Source organism: Gymnogyps californianus, chromosome 13 (assembly GCF_018139145.2).
Source record: "Gymnogyps californianus isolate 813 chromosome 13, ASM1813914v2, whole genome shotgun sequence".
Taxonomy (NCBI): Eukaryota; Metazoa; Chordata; class Aves; order Accipitriformes; family Cathartidae; genus Gymnogyps; species Gymnogyps californianus.
The window spans coordinates 23,198,203-23,221,508 of record NC_059483.1 but is presented as its reverse complement, the minus strand read 5'-3'; the positions used below and the strand labels follow the sequence as shown (position 1 = coordinate 23,221,508).

Genomic DNA, 23,306 nt, shown 5'->3' with positions numbered 1-23,306 from the left:
AAATTATATTTGGAACAAACATCACCAAGCCACACAAAAAAGGGCAGTTTCTTAGTGTTCTGCCACTGTTATAAAAACTAATGTATTAAAACTTAGATGTGTTATAAACATCAGCAGAATGTCTAGAGTTATTTCTGAAACTGTTATACTTCAGCATGTAAAAAAGTGTGTAATTTATACAGCAGCTTTAAAAGACGCTAATTAGTGTCTTCCAAGTACAAATCCTGTTGTTTGAACTTTGTACCAAAGAGCTAGAAGAATAATGCAACAATACTAATGAATATTCCCATGCTCTTGAAATGAACCTCCTTCATTCATGAACATTTTGAGATCAAATTTTATTAGCACAAATGTTCACAAAAAGTATACAGGTGTAATAATGCATTTAAATTATCAACATTTTAATAACCTGTATTACTGAACTAATAGGCCTTTTCGTAGGAAGCCATAAAGTTCTTTGGGAAATGTGCCTTGTCTTACTAAAGTTTTCAATATAGGTTCTACTCAAAGCAGATTCCTTTACTTAGGTTAGAAGATTTTACAAAATGCCTGAAGGCAGATACAGGTTCCTAATGCATGATGCTGAGAAAATTCTGCTGAAGTTTAAAAAAAAAAATGGAGCATTCTGCCTTTTAAGTCCTATTGGATGCTATCTGCATCATTAGGTGCACACACTCACATTTAATCATCTGGATCGCCAACTTTAGAAACCAAGACCCAATCTCAAAGACAAATTAGGGGCCTAAACCTAAGTAAGTGAAGGTCATTGTAACCAGACTAGACTATACTTTCAGTGATCAAGCCAGAGTGGGGCAGCATTCAGGGTGTCCTAATTCTTCTCCATATATCCACCATGGTAATTTAGATGTTTGTTCTTCAGTGGAACATTGGGCCAGATGGTACAGTCAGATTTACTGTACTCAGATCTGTACAGGAGATTTTAGCATGCGCAGCGGCTGCGTGCAAGATTTTCAGGTGCCTAGCAAGAGCTAATGCTACTGTCCTGTCTGAAGAAAGTCCTAGTCAGCCTCCAAATTTCACCTAAATCACATTTCCAGACATGATATAGGCCACCTGGGAAACACAAACATATAGTAGACTGGGAAGCTGGTTGGTATGTTGGACAGGGATCTTGCATGTTAAGAATGGAATTTCTAGCATAATCTCAGATTTCTTTCATGGGTTTTAGTTGCACGTCTGCAAAATGGGGATAATGGGCAGCTGTGAAAACACATTAGTTAAATACCTGCGAAGCACGCTGTACCAGTGGTAAAGTGGCAGTCTGAGATGCAGGACAGAAAGGACAAAAGTGAAAACGAGGCTTGCATATAACTAGGATGAGTCAGAGTCAACACAGAAACAAAAATCAAGAAAAGGAAAAAGATATATGCATGTAGAGATGGCCACAAGCAGCAAAATTCAGACCTCAGTTTCAAAGCCCATGGAGTTTAGCTTGCTGTGCCATACTTTGCTAGCCTGGGCACAATTTTACTCATGCAAGCTGTGTCTGTGTTGCTGGGACTAGACCCTGATTTGCCAAGATTCTGAAAGTATTTTTAAAAAACAAGAGACCTTTAAAAATCTCTGTCCAGTGTCTCACTATCTGCAGTGAATTTGTCTCAGTAACATTGTATTTAACTTTTTTTGCTACAAATCTGCAGGTGCAAATTCATATTGAAAATATTGTTTGTGGAGCAAAGACATTATCTTTTTTCAATGTTGAATATTCCATCGCCCAAGGTAACTTGACTGGTAGGTGGCCTACCTGGAAAAGTGACCCTGAAAGGAATTAAGGAGACAAAATAGAAATCAGTTCACTTCAGTGCAATGTGTGCATGATATGTTATATTCTGTTGTATACTGCAGCACCTCCTGCTTTTCTACTAACATTCTACTGCAGTAAGCGTAATCTCCTTCGGAAGAACTCATACACATAACAGAATTTGTGTTAGGTTTCTTCAAGGTCAGCAAGAGGTGCTGAATTTGTTGTACTTAGGTATATATTAGAATGGAAAAAATAGAATTTATTTTGAATAAAAAATTGTAATTTCACAGTTGAAATGCATACTATATACTGCCAGTATATACGGAGAAACACAGAGGAAGTCTGACAGTCTTGCTGTGTAGGTACAGAAGCCCTCTAGATCGTTGCCAGTGCTAAGTGAGGTCAGAAGACTACTGCAGGAAGAGAACGGGAAAAATAGAAAAGATGATGGAATTTTATAAATTGTCCCATGTTGGTGTTTAAAGCATAGAAAATAACAAACCAATTCAGAACAGTGTTAACATTTAAAAAGACTCAGAATTATTGTACTTGATTGCCCACTTAAAATTTTGAGGTGTACATACCATAATTTGCAACCAAGTAACCTTGAAGAGATCACAATTCACTTCCCTTAGTACTATTAACTAAGTCATTAAACATATTCACATGCCTATTTATAAATTGTATTAATTATTTTCAAGATTTAAGACTACTGTGTTTTCCTAAATTTCCCTGATGTATTTAAAGCAGAAACAAAGGTTGGGATTTTTGTTTGTTTGTTACTTGTCTCATCTTGTGAATTCTCATCACTCATGCATTCATTCAGTTGTTCAGTGAATAGCTCATTAATATGATTTCTATCTCTGTATAAAGGCACATGGCAAAAGCACCGTTATGTAACAGTTTGAAAAGACAGCTATAAATAACCCACTTTAATAACCATAAATTTACATTAGAAAGGTAGATAAACTCTGAAGTGAAAAACGTTTATTTTTATCTGATGTTACTGTTTCATAATCTCAGCGTTATCAGACTCATCCTGAATAATTTAGTAAGGTCTTGGGGTTTTATACCATCTGGGAAAGTCTTGCACATCAAATGGATTTATACGATAGGACCAGAGATTTAAAAAGAGCTACATTTCTCTGCTGGGACTCAATCTTACTTACCTGGTACACATTCAAAAACTCCCAGTGACATCCCTGGCAGATTAGACTATGCAAAGAATGGCAGGTTCGGCACTTACTTTATTGATTTTCTAAACACAAGTGCTCCTTTCTGAATAATCCGAAGGAAATCAACCTTGATGGAATTTTAAACTTTCCTTCCTTATTACCATTAACTGGCTGCCTTAATTTTGGAAATTTACTAAATTTATGCCTTCCTTTGGCCAAACATCTTCTCTTGGAAGGAAAATACTGGCAGGCATAACCAAAGTGTTCAGTTTTATAGTTGCTATCAATCCATCATTATCTCTGTAGAGAACGGTTGTAAGGCTGAGAGGATGTTCTCATAAAATCTTCAATAGGCGTATGAAGATACAGAAAGTCTAATACAGTAAATTGAACATGATAACTCTACTAGTAGAGAAAGTGATAAAGAAATAATTGAAAAAGGAATGTTGTTTTATGTACTCTGTAAGTCTACAATACCTATTTTAAAGTAATGAAGTGTAATGCCCCCTCTTACAATTCAACCTCTGTAGATAGGCAGGAGCAGCTGAACAGAGACATAATGCAGAGGCAGGAACCTATCCCATGTACTTCTGGCGGCAAGATCAATGCCTAATTAATGAGTTTTGCCATTCAAGCTTAACATTTGTGTGTATGTAAGATCTTCCATTTAATTTTTAAGTAATGGATGGTTGTAACCACATGCTCAAATACAATGATCTGTGAACTACTAATTCCCATGAGCCTTTTGCTAGTACTAAGGGACACCAGTTGTAATCTTGTTCCTCTGTTGACTGTTTTTTAAGTACCTTTTCATATATTAGACTACTTTCAATACTTACTTGACTGCTGTTTCTTTGGTGGAGGTATTTTGCAAGGCTCTGCAGCTATGAGGATGGAACCAGACAGCAAACTAAGCAGGAAAAAAGTCAGCAATGAAAGCCATAGAGCTGGTCAGCCAGAAAAGATATGTAAAGCACTGTACTTTGAGATCAGTGATGGGTAAGACAGACACAAAGGGGCCAGCTGATGTGTTATAAGATGCAGCCTGATAAGGAGGAAGGAAACTGACCATCTTTCCCAGCGATTTTTGCAGGATACTGTTTTATTCTTCAGCTTAAACACAGACAGCATCAGACAAAAAAAGGTCCATCACTGTTCTCACCTTAAGTTACTATTCCCAGACCACTTTCTTTCTCCAAGTCTATTAACCTGCCTCATCTCCTACTCAGCCTGGTGTAGGCAACTCCCCATCTCTTCTCAACCAGAGCTTCATCCCTAGAGGAACAGTCTTTTCATTAAATGTGTTACTACTATTTGTCAGTCACTCTTTAGCCTTTAAATCAAATATTATTTTATTTGAGAGGTTCATAAGTGTGATAGCAGAGAACATTTTTCATCGTTCTACCGTGTGAGCCCTGATTCTTCCAGTTTAATGAAACTGTTCTTACAATTAAATTGTACACAATGCATTTAGCTGCTGATACTACACAGAGCCAGCCTTATACTGTTAACAGATGAGTATAGACATACCTGCAAGGGTTATGGTTGGAACTGTTTTCAGTTAGCTTGACCCAGTACACTTTAAAATAATCTTCCATACCTCATTGCCTTATCATTTTGCTGGAATTTCACCTTCTGAGTTGCAATTATTCAGAGTTGGGTTTTTTGGGGGGTTTGGTTTGTGGCGTTTGGTTTTTTTTTTTTTAGAGGAGTGTTTTTAAAGATTTTAAATTATTCAGACATTTTAAAATATGAAATGCCTGAAAATAGAGTCAGGTGCTCCTTGGCCAGATGGTTTTTTAACCTTTTTTTTCCTGAATGAACTCTAGAACCTGAGGTTTCCTTCGTTCAAAATTTGTCAGAGACTCAGGCCTCAATCCAGGAAAGCACATATGCGTAACCCTAATATTAGATACATGCTTAGTACTCATATCAAGTTGGTTTAGCCTTCCTGAACATCATGAGCCCCGCAAGTCCTTGTACTGCCAAAAGACATGAGACACATATTGTATACCCTTGAGATCTGAGGGCTGGGGAAGCATTAAGGCAATTCAAATGGAAGACAGGCAAACAGGCACCATCATCGTTGTGCCATTCAAATACTTTCTTTTTTTGAAGAAGGATTTAAAATGATTTCACTTCACTGCAAACAGAAAATCACCTCATGATATACTGATACAGGTTTTTTCTAGCTTTATAAAAAATATCTTTCCACCAGAAATTGATTAATTTAAAAGATTTAATCCAAGTATATGTCTCCTTACTTCCTTAACGAGTGTTTTCAGATCTTCAGACCAACCAAGTAAGTTTGTAAAATCTTTCAGTAATTCTCCCCCTTTTATTTTCGTATTTCAGTAGAAACATTATCAGCACCTGGTGTTTTGTTATTTACTGTGTGTATTTTGATTGCCTCTTAAATCTCTTTAAGATGCAATTCTTCCACAAATGGCTCAGCTGCTTGGAGAATAACCATTTATTGTTTGCCTTTATCCCTCTCACAATTAAGCAGCTCATTAAAGTACTCCCTCTATCGTTCTATAATTGCATTCTTTGTGACTAAGAAATTTCCATTTTTGTCCTTTATCAGACTTACTCAGGTGTACATTGATATGCATGTAAAGTTATCTCGTATTCCTAATACGTCTATCCTGTTCCAATTCTCTACCATGCCAGCTAACCACCCCACCGTCTGGAGGTATTTTTAAGTTCTTTGCACTGTCATTTTAGTGTGAGAAAGGACGTGCTGACTCCATACTGGTCTCATCACTGCAGTATGGAAAAAGAAAGTAGAGCACTGCAGCAACTATGCGAAGTCAACCCATGATTTTAGTAACTTCTCACAGAGCATGCAGCTATACTGTCTGCCTCCTAGCCTACTCTTCTCTATCCAAAATAGGCTCTAATGCTAACGCAGTGCTGCAATGCATGACTTTCAATTTAAGTAAGCAGAAAATTCGCTTCATAATTTTACTGTGTAACAGAAACTGCAGAGTTGTTCATCAATGTCTCCTGCCTTATTCTACTCTTACAATTGCTTAGTATGCTTTTGAGTATGCTCTGAAAGATATGTCAAACATTTAATTGCTGTACTTAACTGTCATGTTTCATCAATAAGCTTTAAGGTCCTAAGTGCATGCACTTTGCTGTTCCTTATGAAAATCACTCAAGTCTAAGAAGTATTTGAGAACAACAATAATTTTCCAGTAACACACTGAATACTCATCACCATACACTGCTGATGAAAGGAAATAAAGACATACTGAGATTGCAAAACCTACTTTTAAAAGCTAGGAAGTACTGGGATACAGACATTTTCTCACCTCATTCACAGGATGCAAGGTACTCACTATTTACTTCTTATCTACTCAGTTGTAATTATACTAACTGTAAACACATTGTACTGATTTAGTCATGGGCTATTCTATCAAATCACTCCCTAATATCTGAGTCTTTACTGGACTTGTCTTCATAACATGCCTGTGAAGGAAGGTTACAGATTGATTGACAGAAAGAGTAAAGAAAAAAAAACCTCTGTATTTTGGGGAGCAATTTAAGGTGTAGTGGCTTGATTTGCCAGAGCTTTTAATACCATATATCTTTCTGGGGCCAGCTCCCGGTGACTTAAATTGCAGCTGTAAAGTTCAGCTCTTCTCTAAACCAGACCACACAATTTCAAGATGTGCATTCAGAAAATGAGTAATATATAAACAGAAGCTGCAGTGAGAAGAGAACTGTCCAGCAGCACACAGTCCTCTGGGATAGAAAATGGAATAGCCTTGCTGAGGTACTGATAAATAAAACAGTAGCTGAATAAATATTGAAAAAAAAAAATACTCTTAGGTAAATAAAAAGTCCTGTATAAGTTTACTTGCTTAGAATAGATGAGAACTGGTTAACTTCTATACTACCTAAATTAGAACTGGGTAAACTCTCAGGTGGTGTCCCTGGACAACATCTCATCTTCCTGGGCAGAATTTAACTACCTTAATTCCAAGATGATTGTCCCCTTCTTAAAATCCCTTCTCTTGCTGCATGTATATACCATCCCTCTGTCGTAGGTAAGAACAGGCAGATCCTCCACACAATAACTTCATTCACTAAGTAGCTTTGATTAATTCCAGGAGCGTGACCTTTCCTATGCACCATGAATGGTGAAGAGATCCTACCATTAAACATATGTTGAAATGATGACACATAATGGTCTTTCAAGAGTACTTTCAGGTGTGTTCAAAGTTTCTAAAAAGCAAATTATTAAACACACAGAAATTCCATCCTACGGAATCGTGTTTATCCCTACATAAATCACCAGTTCATTTAAGTCTTCAGCAAAAATATCTGTAACAAAGTGAACTGAGTAGTACAATGCCATCCACCTCAAAGTCCAATCACCACCAGGAGGTAAAATATACATTTTGCAATATGTTTACAAAATACAGGGTAAAAAAAAAAAAATCAAATCGAGACTTGTGATTCCTGAATTCCATTCCAGGCTCTGAACACACTTAAATGATTAAAGATCTGTCAGTGATGGTTAAAACTTCCTTCCTTTTTCTTCTTCTTCCTACATTGTCCTATTTCCCATGCTGTTCCACCATGCTTTTGAGCAATACACAGGAAAAAGTCGAGCTTGCATTAGGCTGGCTGACAAAATCTAGCTACTTACTGTGCTCCTTGGAGGAGCTCCAAGCGGCTCGGACCAAGACTGCTTGTAGTATTCACCTGGTTTGCAGAGTTCACGTACCACCAAGTTCCTTGTCTCGACTTCTTCACCTTTTTCTGCACTTTGGTCTGCCTACCATTTTTTTTCCCTAGGAGACAAAGAGTACAGGAAAATAAGTCTTCTTACTGGAAGGGCATAAGGACATAGAAAACTGGTGTTTTTGTAACAAAAGAACTGTTGCTGAGCTTAGCTGTTAGCATCACTGTATGTACCATAACGTGCACACTGAAAGAGTATAGTTTGTAATGTAATACCCATATCCTCGATGGATTTTTTTAGGGTTTTTCTAATCCATAGGATTTAGGATTTAATCCCTGTAGTAGTTGTTTTTTTTTTTTTAATCCATAGGTCCTATTTTTAAAAAATAACACCTCACACCACTCTGCCTTCAGCGGGGCTTGTGGAAGGTGCTGTCCAGGGCAAGGTGAAGGCAGCCTGACACGCCATGGTCTTCACCCCACGTCCCGAGTGGGGTGAAAACAGCACATGCTCCGCTTGTAAACGACTCGAGGCGAGCTACTGAGGCGGCCCCGGTCGGTGACAAGCACCATCTAGGCCGCAACCATCAGGCTTATCCCTTCAGCTGGCCGCCTGAAGAAAACCCACCTCCTTCCCCAGCTGCTCAAGCCGTTTTACCAACACGATACCTCCCGATAAGGAGCCTTTTTAGCCGCCAAAATGTGCGGTGGTTTGACTTGGCGGACGTCCCTCGCCTCGACCGCTGCGGTCGCTCCCCGCTGTTGGCGCCACCAGAAATTACCTCAGGGAAGGCGGCGCCGGGGCAGCGCGGCCCCGGGGGCGGAGGGGGCGAGGAGAGGGGCCGGGCCTGCCCCGACCGGGGCAGGCCCGGCCCCTCTCCTCGCCCCCTCCGCCGCTCCCCCCCCCGCCCCGGGGCGCCCTGCCCCGCCGCTGACGTCCCTCCGCCCGCGGCGCACAGGCGCCCTTTCCCGCCCCCACTGGCAGCGGTTGCCCGTCGCGGAGCATGGCTCCCCCCGCGCTTCAGGCGCTGCCTCTTCTCCTCCTCCTCCTCCTTCTTTCCCTCCACCTCGCCGCCTCCTCCAAGCTCAACATCCCCAAGGTGCTACTACCCTTCACCCGCGGCACCCGCGTCAACTTCACGCTGGAGGCCAGCGAGGGTTGCTACCGATGGTGAGTGCAGGTGCCGCCGCCTTTGTCCTCCGCTTCTTCCCCCCCTCTCCTCCCGCCGCCGCCGCCCGGATGCACCTGCGGCGTTTCCTCAGCCCGCGGCGGGAAAACGCGACCCGGCGGGGCCTCATCGCTCCCCCACCCCCGGAGCCATTCCTCCGAGGGAGCCAGCAGCGCCAGGCCTCCCCTCGCCGGTTTCACACTGCTTCGGGCGTTTTTTGGGGTGGCCCAGCAGTGTGGGGGCAGAAATGGAGATAATCCCTGAGAGGAAAGGCTGGGCTTTACAAACCATGGCTGGTTTTCTTTTCTGCGATGGGGGTTAAACCCGCTGGAGAGGGGCTCTGGCTGGAGGCTGGGGCTGAAAAGGCCCTGAGGGGAAGGTCTCTACTGTGGGGAAGCTTCCCGCCATGGCTGGGTGCCCCGCGTGCACCTCACACCCCACGGGTGCCCACCCTGTCGCCCCACGTACCCCATGCGTGCCCACCTTGCCTCCCAGCATACTGCATGCATGCACACTCTGCCTCCACACACGCCCAATGTGCTCACCCTGCTGCCCCACACACCCACAGTGCCACCCCACATACCGTCGGTGCCACCCCACACACGCTTGCCCTGCAGCCCCACGTGTGTGAGGACAGCACCCAGGGCTCACGCTTAAGCTGCTGGTGTAGAAATACCCCTTCCCTCGCTGCGGTCAGTAATGAAGGACTGATGGCTTTGAGTTTGGGGTGCGGACATAAAGAAGGAGGGATTGAGTTGCAGCACCTAGCTGAGGTGAGAGCCTCTCAGTGCTGCTGTAAGTGTAGGCAACACCCTGAGCATGTCGCACAAAGTCCAGTTTTAAAAGATTATATCTTTCCTGGTTTTCTTTTGGAGGCCTTGCTGCTGAGCACGTGGGATATACTTCTGGCTCGCAGCCCCCATCCCACCTCGCGCAGGGGGGAGGCCTGTGGGCCAGGCTTGCAGGAGGTAGGTCTGGGTTGTGTTGAGCACTGGGGGCTAAAGGCAAATACCATGGTGTGTGCGGATTCAGAAACTGTGTCGCAGTCTTCATGTTAAACGAGAGTTACCAAATCCTCATCTTTCCTTAAGCATACCAGAATTGTAATTTGGATCAGTAATGAGCAGGAGGTACCTACCTGAAAAAAATGTGGCCGTCAAGATGTGTTTAGGATGATACTTCCATATGTGCCAGATGGATGCGTGTAGCAGTTTTCAGTTGTTTTGTGGCTGACAGTTACTGAAATACATCTTGTAGGGCTATGTTTTCACTCTGTATTGGTTTATGTAGCTGGTGGTCCTATACTTTTCATCCCTGGGCTGGTTACAAGCCTTTGATCTGTGACAACTTACACATTTGAGGGTGTTTGCTCACAAGAGCAGTAATCAGAGTTTCTCCAAAAGCTGACTGAAAGAAAGTTACTAGATGAGCTGCATGTGGTTGTGTAATTTAATTTTTGTATGGACCATTTTAGTGAACATCTCGCAAGTACAGGTTTTTTCTTTTTCCTTACTTTAATCTTTAAAGGCAACTGAGTCTTTAAAAGGATTTGGTGTGTGTGGTAAAGTACATTCTAAGAAGGTAAACACCAAACTCATCAAAGCACTAGTAAGATCTAGGAGGTGTAGACTGTCTTTCCTATTTTGGCAGCAAACCGCTAGGTGATGCTGGGCTGGCTACAGCCATTCCTGCATGTGCTAGGCGCTATCCAACTGTCAGAGGTACGCAGACCTTTGTAAATCTCACTGAGATCTACAGATTAAAATATGTAAGATTGTACTCTAGGGAAATACCAGATTTGGCTCACATATGTATCTCTAATAAGGATTATTTGTAGGCACTTCAGAGCATGTTATATTGGTGCCAGTTGCCAGCGACGAGTTGTATCCCTCGTGCAGATAGGCTTCAACATGCTTTTCCATCCTCTCCCTCTGTTTGCCCTTCATAGATTAATTTTGGTTGAGGATTAAGGAAACTATACCAACTTCATACAGAGTGTGTCATCATTTTCTGTACCGGGGTTGTAAATGTGTATTTATTCACTTCTGCTTTGCAGGGACTGGCAGGATGTGGGTGGTAAAACTCAACGTGTGCTTACAAAACTATCAGAAGGAAGCAGTAGCTCTGTGTGTGTGTGTGTGACTGAGCAGAAGCAGTAATGCTCATCGCGGTGCTCAGAGCATGTTGGCTGGATTGCATCTGCGCCTCTCTTTCCCTCTACATCCTTGCCCCCCGCAGGCCTTGAACTGTAGGGGATTAGAAAGAAGTGTACTTTGGAGTGGCAGGCAACTCCACAGCTACTTGCTGACAAGTTTCCTGTACTTTCCTGTTAAAGCCATCAGTAATAGCTATTACTGGAAGGAGGCCGTTAAACTGAAGAAGTTGGGAAGTACCAAATGTAATGACTTCAGAAGTAGTGACTATTCCTCACCCAGAATTTGTAAAATGATGGGTGGGTTTGCATGCACGAAAGCAGGGATTTGGAATGGAAATAAGATTGAGGCCTTTTGTGTCCTAGGAGGGGACTGAGGTTGTGTAATTTCGGTGATTGCGAGGTTAGAGGTAGCGTATGAAGCTGTTCTCATCTTACAGCAGCATCTATCTTCAAAAGACATCCTTTGAGTATTTGAAGGACTGCATTACTCATCTCAAACATTCAGAATTCATTCCTGAGTGTCCAATTTCGTGAAAATCAGTCTATGGCATGTTGTGACCTTATTTCTTTCCAGTTTCCCTTTGGGGCTACAAGTTTACCTCTGAAAGCAGGAGATTTTCAAAGTGATTGTAGTGGTGTCTTAGAATTCCAGTGATTCAAAGGGAAAAGGTCAGATTTTATCATCATCCCAGCAGATTGGGAGCAATGATAAAATTACAAGCATAGCTTTAAAGTATTTTCTGATTTTCAAGATGTTCATGCCTTCTGGAGTTTGGGTTGCCTTTATGTTAAAGTTATTTTTTAGTAAAAGCTTTGTTTTCAAAGCATACGGTGTTCCCATCTGTAAATATTGTACATGGTACTATCTTCTGGGATAAAACACAGCCTATGCAGATATATTTAGCATTTAAATTACATCTGTATTTATCTTTTCATTACCTCAATCTGGAAATTACACCTGGAAGAATTAAAGCATTCAGAAGGAGAATTCTCTTCTGGAAATATGCGTTACCATAACAACATGTTGGGGCAGGGGGAACACACAAAACAAAAAAACATTTTCCCCCAAGGTACACAGTATGGCGCAGGGTATTTATAGCAGAAATTATCTGTAGCATATAAATATGCTTATATGTCTGTAACATTATTTCATGCCTTGTAGAATTGGGATACGTGGTGAGAACTGGTGGAAAGTCTAAGCTTCAGGAGTTAGCTTTGAATATATGAATTTGAACCACTGACCACTGAAGTCAGAGGTTTTGCTGTGGAAAGGTTACAGCTATAGGAAGCTGTTCAAAGGTGGTAATGGCCTTGTACAATGTTGTTGGTTGTAAATATAGTGAAGGAGAGTTTATTGCCACCTTAAATAAAAGGGTTTGTGTGTGCTACTGAAGCCCTCGCTGAGGAGGTGACATAAAGCTAATTGTCGTTGTGGGAGGAGCAGGTGGCAGAGTGCTGGAGTGAGAGATCCAGTGACTGAGTGGTGTTTGAGCTGCGTAATGCACAGGTACTTCCAGAGAACACAAAACCTGTATACAGCGCTGCTATTGCAGTAGTTGGCTGGCAAAGCTCATTTTCTAGCTCCTTATCTTGTCATGTTTCTGATAATGGGTTGTAAATTGGTCTTATCACTCCATGGGATGTATGTGGTGGTTTATGTGTTTTAAAAATCTATATTAAATAGAGTGTTGCTGATCAAGATCTGTTACTTTGCTATAAGACTGACAATCTCATCTCTGATATTCTGGGGGTTTTGTTGTTGTTTTGTGGATTACCTGTTTTACCACGGGTCTAAAAAACCTTGTCTTTGACTCTCACTGAAAAATGTTTTGTGTGAGACACTGACTGTTAATTTCCATATTACGAAATGACATCTCCAATAATGATTGTTATCCCCTGCTATCCTTACCCCTTTCTTTGGTTCTCACCTGCTCTGTATTTCCTACTTAACAGGCCATTATAGCAGGCAGCAAAATGTTCTCCATCTCTCTGGGAGGTGCCTGTGCTGCTGACTGCTGGGTAGGCTGGTTGCACTGCAGCGTGTGCTTTTTCCAGCATGGCTTCAAGCTCTTGTAGATACCAAAATGAGCTCAGAATTGGGCTGAGATATCCTTGTTGGTAAAGTGAGATGGGCTGTGCTGCTGTGGCTCAGGTCTGTGTTACCTGAGTATGTTGGCTCAAAACCAGAGCGGGTAGCTTGAGTCTGTGGCATAGATGTTCTGCCAGAGTTCAAGAGGCAGAAGAAATAATCGTGTTTTTTCTCTTAGCCAATGTGTCAAGGTGCAGTGCAGGTTTACTGTTGAAAAAACTTTTTCTGAATCTAAGCGTAACCTGCCTGGGAAGGAGGACAGAAAGAGTAGGGACTGTTGTTGATTTTGGGCAGCTTTCATTGCTGAACACCCATTAAATGTTTTAAGACTTTTGCTTTCTTTGGGTGTGGGTCTCACCTTAGTAATCGAAGCATTAAGGGTGTCTACATGTGAGAAGGTTTGACAGAGTGGATAATTTGAAATAATACAAAATGTGACATTTGTGTTTTGGAAGTAAACTGCCATTTTTTAGTTTTATTTTCTAATTTGAAATCAGGCTAAGCTAACTTCAGAACAGCTTGTGTAGACCAACCTTTATTGCATTCCCTTAGTTGGAAGATGACTATCATGAGTGTGGCGTGCCATTTTCCTTCTTGCAGCTAGAAAAGGTACAAAGATACACACTTATGGTAAAATGCTTTTGGCCACCAGTTGATTTGACTAAATATCCAAGTTACAGTTGGGCATCTGGGTTGGATTTTGAGAACAATCATCACTGGCTTAACTCTGCTTCCTTTGAAGTTAATGATCATGCCAGCTGATGACCATTATAAAATCCCATAAGCAAAAGCTTCATCCTTGGCTCATTCTGTGGTGTGTGATGTTTCCATTTGCTTTTAAAGCAGAACTGGATGGAGGATTTGTTTTGCTGCTTTTTGTTTTCCCAGTACAATAAGAAACATCCTAGGAGAGGATTGGGTGAACAATAGAGAGATAATCTGCCACTGTGTTGTTAAAAATCCTTAAGAGTTGAGGGAACTCTGCCAGGCTCCCTCTGTGTTTTCTTTGGAATGCATTCAGTTCCCATATCCTTGGTTCTCTGGGAATCTGTTTTTTTTGTCATACAACTACAGTTGCCTGGACGCTGTTCTGGCTCTTGTGTCTCTTTTCCTTTTTGTATGTCAACAGTGTTAGTCCCAAGAGTGACTAGAAATAAGGTACCTAATGTATTGGTCAGTCCAGTCTTACCAAACTCTTGAAAACCTTTACTATCGAGTTTCCCTCCAGCTATGTATCTGCCCACATACCTGATACAGATTCTAAAAGATTAGATCAGCTGCCAGTCATCACGCATCTCCACAAAGGTGGATTTTTGCTAATTTAGTCAGTTGAGTTTAGTCTGAAGAGCTGACAGAACAATATAAAATGCTGAAGCAATAAGAATCAACAGAGTATTGCTAGAGTGAGGGAAAGAGTAATATTTGCCTGATCTTTAAACCAGCTGATAAATAAGTATAATCCTTTAAGTATTCACATGTGATATGACAGAACAGTGGATTAAAAAACCGCAAGCATACATTTGGGTAGATCTGTAGATACAATCTTGGCACATGGTTCTGTGTCCAGGGTGGGGCAAAAATCATGAATTAACTGGAAATCAGCAAGAGGACTGGCAGTCTTTATTGCAAGTGTCATTAATTCCTCAGCAAGTAGGATTTTATTCTGAGGGAAATAAATATTGGGATTTTGCTAGCTTTTTTTCCCTCACCTCCTCACTCTTCTTTCTAGTGTTTCCTCCCCTGCCTTGCTCTTTCCTATAGACGCTGGTATGGGATTGAGAGCTAGTGCCAGAAATGCTTCGCATTGCTTGCTTCTCAGGATCTAATTTTGACCTCTGACAAGCCTAGTTCTCGATATCGCACGCTGACATGCTGCTGAAGATCTGCTGTAGTTGGAAGATGACATAAATTGCAGTCTTTGATGTCATTTTAAAGCAAAAGTTTCTTTTTTGTCCATCTAGGATGCAGTAGTGATCCCTGTGTGTATTACAGCAGAGTAATGCCCCTGTAATATACGGCTTATTTGATTAGCGTCTTATCCTTTCTGTACTTGACCCTGAATTGGATGTAGCTGTAAACAGAACGTGCTTTTGATATTGCTGAATGATACTGAGGGGTTGTCAAATATTTCATATGTTATGGTGTAAAAAAACAATAGTCATGCAGGTTGTTTTTTAATATAAATCAGTAGTAAACCAATCCTCAGAAAGGCCCTACTTCACCTGCCCAGTTCAGGTAATTGCCTAAAATAGCAGACATCCTATTGGTAATAAAACTAAAAATGTATTTGTATTAAAAAAAGTAAGAAATTCAGCTGATATTCTACCTCCTATTTTAAAGTACTGTTAGAGGTCAATTAGTATCTAGTCTCAGGTTCCCTACTCCAGTGACAACTTAGAGTTAACTGGCATTCAGCTGTAAAAACTTAAAAGTTCCTTTGTAATTGTGGAGTGTATGTAAGTTTATAGCTAAAATTTAATGCAGACTTTTAGTTTATCTTTGTTCCTTCCTTTTTCTAGTCTGAAAAATATCCTGTAATTAGGTTCAGTTTTACAACACTGCTATTAGTGCAAACTGTAGTGGTTATGTATTACAATACATAGCCATATATTAAAAGAACAAATACCAAACACAGTGAAACCCCTGTTATGTTGTAAACACAATCAATTTCAGACTGTAAGAAAACAAAACCCTCAAATTAATAAAAAAAAAAATCTAGTGGCAGAGAATATTAGGCAATGTAGAGAACTAAATAGTAAAAGTCAATTCCATACATATAATGCTTATTTAAAAATGCCTGCATGCGTATTAAGTCAGATCCGCATGCTCAGCTTAAAAAGCCTACAGCTAAGTACAGAAAAAGCCTTAGTTGTTGTGAATACTAACGTTGTTTAAAGAAACTGCTAAATATTGGAAAACTGTTTCATGGTTGCCTAAGGAGCTACAGAATAACAGGACAATAACTAATTGTTCACTCTTAAATTAATTGCTGTATAGCAAAGTTAAATGTAGTACTAATACGGAAAATAAATCATATTATTTAGAAACAGTGTGAACCCTAGTATAAAAAATATGCTCATATTTGTGTACATTGCTTAGGCATCTAGAATATAACAAACAATTTTCAGGTTTAAGCTTCTAATTGGTGTTTAAATTGTGCATTGCATACTACTGTGAATTGTTTTCCTTGATCTGATAAAATACTTTGAAATTTCTGGGTTAGCAGTTGCTACTGTTGTTTCAGAATACTTTAAAACTAGTCTTTGTGTAAGCAAAATACTGTTGGGAGCACACCAATATTATAAATTAATAATTCGTTGAATTAATGAATTTCACCCAAGACAAAAATATCATACTGCTACGCAGTGTCTAATGAACATGTATGCCACTATTAGCATGCACAATTAAAAATGTTCTGACTGGGGTTTTGTGCCCTCAAATTGCAAGCTTTTGGGGCTTCGTTGTTTGAACGGTATAGTATGATAAAATTCAGACCCATATGTAGGGAACCGGAGAGCTGACACAAATGTATTCTTGCTTCACACGAAGTTTCTGTGAGAAGTGCAATGGTCGCTGTCTTACTGACTACTTCGAACCAAAGGGATCTTGGTGTTTTGCACGATTGGATTTGTCTTCAGAATTTTGCTCTTCATTGCTTAAGGTTGAGAACAGGATTTACAATTTTATTCCAGTGACTACAACCAGATTTGGTCCATGTTCACCTGGACTGCAACTGTTAACTCTAAGATAACTGAACATGTTGTGGTATGTTATTTTTTGAAATGGATACAATTTTAGTTAACAAGAAATTTTGTTCTTCACTGTTTTGGATTGGTTGGTTCTGCCAGTAATAAAAGGAGGTAAAACCTACGTCTGGGGAGAAGGGCATGTATGATATTGGTGTTTGTTTGGAACTCCCCTCCAGCTCCTTGCTGAGTTAGAAGATTTTTCCCGTAGGTCACAAGTAGGCATTTTTGAACATCCTCCAGAAGAAAAGTCTAAATCAATCCAGCTTCATCGTCTTTACCAGGTAGGGATCTAGTGCCCGGTTTAGATTGCGTTAACCAGATAATGCAGTGTTTTCACCAGAACTGCTGTCATCATCTGGGAGAAGCAATTCCTGAACAGCTTTGTCATCAGTGCTTTCTTTCATTGTTTTAATCCTTCAAAGGACCCTTGTGAAAGAGCTTTGACTCCCTGAGCAAACAGGATGGCTGTTTCAGGCACTTAATTCATTAGCGGCTTAAGCAGGGTGCTGGGCTCTGAGCTGGAGTCCAAGCAGGCTGCCTTTCTGCTTACCCTGCAGTAACTCCTGCAGGTGTAGCGTAAGCAAGGAGTTGTGTAGAGCAGCCATGACCCAGTTCTCCAAAACAGTTGGTTAGTCAGCAGCTCATCCCAGTTCAGAGCGGTGATGTTCTTCAACTATTTGCAAGAGGTATGGCCTGCTTGAATATTTTAATTGCTTTGAGAACTCTACACTCAGGCCTCAGGTGTGTATTGTTACTATCTCAAATTTGATTTCAAGAGGCTTGGTTTTTAATAACTTCTAAACTTTCTTTTCCTCATTCGACATTTTTGGCACACAGGAAGTGAGAACTGGGCTCCACGGCTATGGTAAGCTTCACACAAGCTCATTCCTGGAGCAGTTGTCTTTAGAAAAGCCATACAAGTCAGAGTAGGAACTAACATGCATCAATTTTAGGTCAAAATTCCATGTAGGCTTACATTTCACCAAAGATGCATGCTTTACACTGTTACATACTTCAACTAAACAGACTAAATCCATTTTCTTTTAATTTCTTGGTTAAAAAAATGTTGTTTCTTACTTGTTCAGAGCCTCTGCCATAGCAAACATACATAATTGTGATGTTCTGTCATCAGGGAAAACTTCCAATTTTTTCAGAACTTTGTTTCAAACTTGTTTTGAAAATGCAATTACAAGTGGCGAATGGAACTTTAAATTATTTTACCTTCTACTTTAGTATTCTGTATGTGGTTTTGCTTGTTCCATGCCTCTAAGCTAATAAATAGTCAGGCCAAAGGCTTTGTAACTTCGTTGAGTAGCTGGGTATAGCTCTGAACTGACTGAATTGCATTCAGCGGTGAACATGCCATGGTAGAGAGAGTGCTGTGTTTGTCTGCCTGAGCTCTGGTGGGCTTCTGGTCTGTGCTTACCCCCTTCTTCAGCCCGCGCTCGCTTTTGCTGAAGCCCTCGAGGAGCTGTTGCAATCCAGCTCGTATGAAAGTCGTGTCCTGACCATGTAGCATGTCTCATGTAAATTATTCTGGTGGCTTTTAAACTAGACCTTTGATTTCTGTCTAGCAGTAACTTAAATCCTGCTAACACAACCAAATAATCTTGTAGGTCCTCCACCAGGCCGGAGGTTGCGAGCATAGAACTGGCAGATCAGGATGAGCGCCAGTGTTCACAGAAAGCTGTTGTCCAGGCACGGTCCTCACAGCCCACACGTCTGACAAGTATCATCTTTGCTGAAGATATAAGTAAGTTTTAACTTCTGTAGGCACACCACTACTTGTTTATGGGCATCCCAGCATCCTCCAGAAACAAAGTAGAGATTTAAAAGTGCACAAACCAAGAAATTTCCATTCATATACATAGTCATTTTAGACTTCCCATGGGGATGGTTTTCAAGTTCTGTTTGTTAAAGGCCTCAAGTAAGTGTTAATGATATTAATGATACATCCAGGAAAACGGGTAATTCTTTAACAAAAAAAAAGGGGGGGGGTGGCTGAAAATAATTTTCAATACATACTTTTTATATAATGCAAATTCAGATGTGTTGCATTTAGAAAGCTGGACATTGCCTTTGTGTCTGTCATACAATATACCTGGTTAGTTTTTATAATGACAGATAGGCAAAAACAGATGGTTAATTAGATGTCTTGCAGTCACTAAATGAAGAAGTATATAGGGGTTTATCGTCTGTGGGTAAAAGTCATTAAATTCTCTAGGACATGAGCCATGTCTGACAGTTGCACTGTAGAAACTCTTAATATGTACTCGGAGAAAACGTCTGTAACTGTTATTGTAGTTGGAAATCACAATTTTTTAAGATTTATTCTAAACTTCAGTGAGGAAGGGAACTGCTTTTCTTGCCTGCTTAGCCACAATCATCATTTGACCAAGAGTTCCTTAGTCAAGGTCATGACCTAGTTTCAGTTCCTTCAGTGTCTTGTGTCATTGGCTAAATTTGAGGTGCATTTTGTCTTGTTGGTGCTCTTGATGAGCATGTCCAGTGTTGCTGATTTCATGTGCTCTTTCTGATGTCTCTTCAAGTGACTGGACAAGTGCTTCGTTGCGATGCTATAGTTGATATAATTCATGGCATCCAAATTGTGTCCACAACAAGAGAACTCTATCTTGAAGATTCACCACTGGAGCTAAAAATTCAGGCTTTGGATTCTGAAGGTAAGAGATTTACTAGTAGGGGATAAGATATGACAGATTGTCTGATGTGTGCACTGGTTTTATTTGTGACACAATTGAATGTTAGAAGCCAAGCTGAGTAATTTAAATGGAGTTCTCTGGATAATACATTCAGTAACCTATTGTTAATGTTTAAGTGTAAAATCTACGTACCACCTGAAGAGGAAAATCAAACACTGCTTGATTTCCAACAACTTCGGCTTGCCTTTTTTTCTTATTTTCCCAGGTAACTTAACTCTAGTGCTAAGGGTATTTTTAAAAATCAGAATTTAAAATAATTCAAGTAAAGGTGTCAGCTCTTAGCAATTCTACCTCCAGGTCAGGAGTAAGAATGTAATGGAGAAAGTCCCAACACTTGTCCTGTTGAAATGTCCCATCAGGATTTAACTAGGCTGAGCAAGGCTGCACAGGAATGTGCAGCAGTCTTTTCTTCCTTTTTTTTTTTTTGTCTTTTGAGCTGAGATAGTCTAAAGAATTTTGCAAAAGGATGTTTTATCTGAGTCCAATCAAGCATCCAACAGGATGTTCAAAGATGATGTTGAAGACCACCTATTGCTTGGATTAATATCCCTTAATTATTATAGAAACATTCACTTTTGGGAGGTACGACTTAGGCTCATAAAAGTCAGTGCATTTGGACTGAATGCATAATTATTTAAGAGGAGCAGAAAACTTCTGCTTTTCATACTGTCTGTAGCATCAGAAAAAGAACCATGACGCTGGTAAGAATTTCATGCTTTGGTTTCAACAATCGATTTTTATGCATACATCAGCACTCACACAAACCAAGTGATTTTTAGGACAACTACTGGGCTGAAAAGAAATGATATGTAAAGCAGCTATAAAAGGTTGAATTGTTTGTTTTGGGTAGTTAATGAGCCCATCCTACATTTGTTTGTTTGTAAAGCATGAGTGCCAGGTTATGTATGGCAATATGTTAATAACGAAAAGTAATTTTGTTTTCTTATACTATGTGTAATACTGGATTCTTGGCTTGGCGTTTCTTCAAACTCTCTCAAGCATGCTCAATGGACAAATTTGCCTTGGAAGCCACCCAAGTTAGAGTCTGAACAGGAGCAGTGGTTCAAAACCCACAAAAAACATTTAATCTGCATGACTCAGATGTTGGTTAGAAGCTGCAGGACTAAACTTCCCAATCTAAGTTTAGGGGATCAGGATACACTCAAAAGCTTTGAAAATCAGCTCCTTTTGACCCAAATAACCTTGGGATCCATCCTTGGGAGACCTTTGGACATATTGGACTCTCAGTGGTCTTTCTTGGCACACTTTAAAGAAAAAATTCAAGAGCAGTGGCAAGCTTATTGAAAGACGTAATTGTTCAGGAAAAGTCAGAGAGTTGAATAAGGGACTTCTGAACACTTTTTTTAATATTCAGAAGGTGAAAAAATTAATATAAAATAATTATCCAGTTCAATGAATATTGGGAAAAGTCTGCTTAGGTTTGCTGAAAACTTGCACAAAGGATGGGTGTCAAGCCTGTTACTGCAGCCTGTGTGAGAGGGAGAGAGAGTAGATGCTTCGTATCAGCCATTGTATGTACACAATGTTGCAGTGACGTAGCTTTTTCCCTGGTATGTGAAGTTGTTAAGTAGGCCATAGGGATGTGCCAAGTGTGATTTGTTTTGGGCTGATGGTGATTATTGCATCTTACATTGCCAGATTATTGCATCTGGTAAGGGTCAGACCATTCATTAATATTGGTGATTCTACTCCTGTGAGTATTGATATATCTTCAGGAATAGTTTGTTTCCTTATTCTCTTCCACATATATATTGTCCAGTTATTTTTTTCATAACCTGTATTTTTTAATCGGTTACATTAATGCAGATTCCTTTTTGTACATGTTTTTAATAAGCCACTCCAAATATCAACTTGATCCCTATTTCTTTTCAAAGATTACTAATCAAGAGAGGAAGATGATCATGGAGATCTTTGGCCAAATTAAGTGTAGAATGTAGAGGGGAAAAGAGTCATACCATATATTGTTTTCTTTTATCTGTTGAACTGTGCTCAAGTTATTTTATTATGGCGTAACTAGAGGTGAGTTAAATAAGAGAAAGACTTAAAGATGTGAGTTTGCATTTCTTTGGCTATGCGTGTGCAAGGAACACTGGCTTCCTGCCCCAGCAATGGAGCAGAGCACATCAAGACAGCTCTCCTTGTTTACTGGCGTTTGCTCCAGCCTTGCCAGTGAGAGCTGCTTTTCTGCTGAAGCATCACAGAGGAGCAGCTGTGGGCTGGGTTACGGCTGTGGAGCAGGAACACCAGTCACTGCCTACATTGACATCGGAGGAGCCTGGGAGGGGAAGGTTGCAGCTGGTCTGCAGCTCCTGTGACAGCTGTGTGATCCTGCAGGGAAGAACAAAGGCATAATACAGTTCACGACAAGCGCTGTACTACCTGTCTGCCTCCCTGGCTGCTGCCTCCGATAGGCTTAACTTGGAGACAGTTGCTGCCCTCCATGCTGCGCAGATAGCTGATCCTGTCTTGAATGAGTGAGACCCTGCATCGTCTGGGGAATGCCCAGGAGAGTTTGTCTTTGATAACCTGGCTTTGCCTTTGTGGTGAGGGACCCCAACAGGACCCAGGACATCCAGGCCCAACGGTGGTTCAGAGGCTGTAAGGACGGTTTCGTGCTTTTGCTGCCAGTCTGCTGCGGCACTGGCTGTGTCCAGGCATAGCCTCTCCATAGTGCCACGATGTGTGTTTCTCCACTGGCCTTGTTATTTTCAATTGGAGCAAAACAAAAGAATGTAATACAGCTTTGCAAAGCTAAAGCGTGCATCATTAAAGAAAGTTAGACTTGAATGCATGTTAAATAATCCAGTCTCAATCAATTTTAATTATGTTGCCTTGTGTGTTTAGAGTTCTGTGTTTAAAATCCTATTTATTTGGGATTTGGAGCTCTCTGCAGTAAGTTGTATAGAAATGGGAGAAGCAACATAGGCTGTGCGTTGTGTTAACTTGTCTTAAAATATTTTTGTGGCTTAAAATTGTCATAAACCTTTAAGCATAAGAATTCGGTGATAAATTTGCTTTGATTCTTACTTTATTAATATAGACAGAAATGTCAAAGGGAGTAACACAAATGAAAATATATTTTAAAATATAGTAAATACTGGAATTTCAGTTCCATATTTATTTGTGCCAGTGGACACTGCAATTCAGAGCAAGACTCATCTTGAAGATGGTAAGATCTTTCAGATTAGCAGCTCATTACACTTAAATGTAATCGTGATAAATCTTTGTTTTCAGTCCGTTTATTCCTTTATGTTCCTTTTCAAGATTGACAATTTCTCACGTTCTAGTGGTTCACAGTTTCTAGAAAGAAGGTGCTCTGAGTTCTTTGAGTGAAGACTTATTCCTGTTATGGGTAGATCATGGTTGTGCTCAAAAACAAAACAATATTTGTGGAAAGTGCAGTTTATCAGTGCTGTGAACAAAAGTTAACCAAATGGTATCTCAGATCCACATGTTTCAAAATGAAAGATTGTTTAGCAGTTTTTTTGAAGTCCTGCTAATATCCAAGAAATAGTAAGGTTTTTGTGGTCAAAGGGGAAAGGAGGTGGTGAGTACCAAGGATATCTTAGGGGCTGACAAGTGGAGGATAGGTGGTGACACCTGCACCTCTCTAGTGGGCTTTGTGAAAAACATAAAGCAGCGTATGGTGTTGCAAAATGTGAACAGAAAAGCCAGTTAACAGAAACATCTTAAATTTGCCGAAGTCAGTAAAGCAAGGTAGATTGTGATTTTTAACTAAATACTGATAGTGCTTCTTTTAGGGAT

General features: G+C 40.4%; 1 protein-coding gene across 1 annotated transcript in view; it reads left to right on the top strand.

Moving 5' to 3' along the window:
* The first annotated feature begins 8,642 nt into the window (after positions 1-8,642).
* Positions 8,643-23,306, top strand: part of NUP210 (nucleoporin 210) — a 66,158-nt gene continuing 51,494 nt past the window's right edge. The window contains exons 1-3 of the mRNA XM_050904503.1: positions 8,643-8,809; positions 18,417-18,553; positions 19,350-19,481. Of these exons, the coding sequence (XP_050760460.1) occupies positions 8,643-8,809; positions 18,417-18,553; positions 19,350-19,481 (436 nt within the window). The remainder of the gene's footprint in view (positions 8,810-18,416; positions 18,554-19,349; positions 19,482-23,306) is intronic.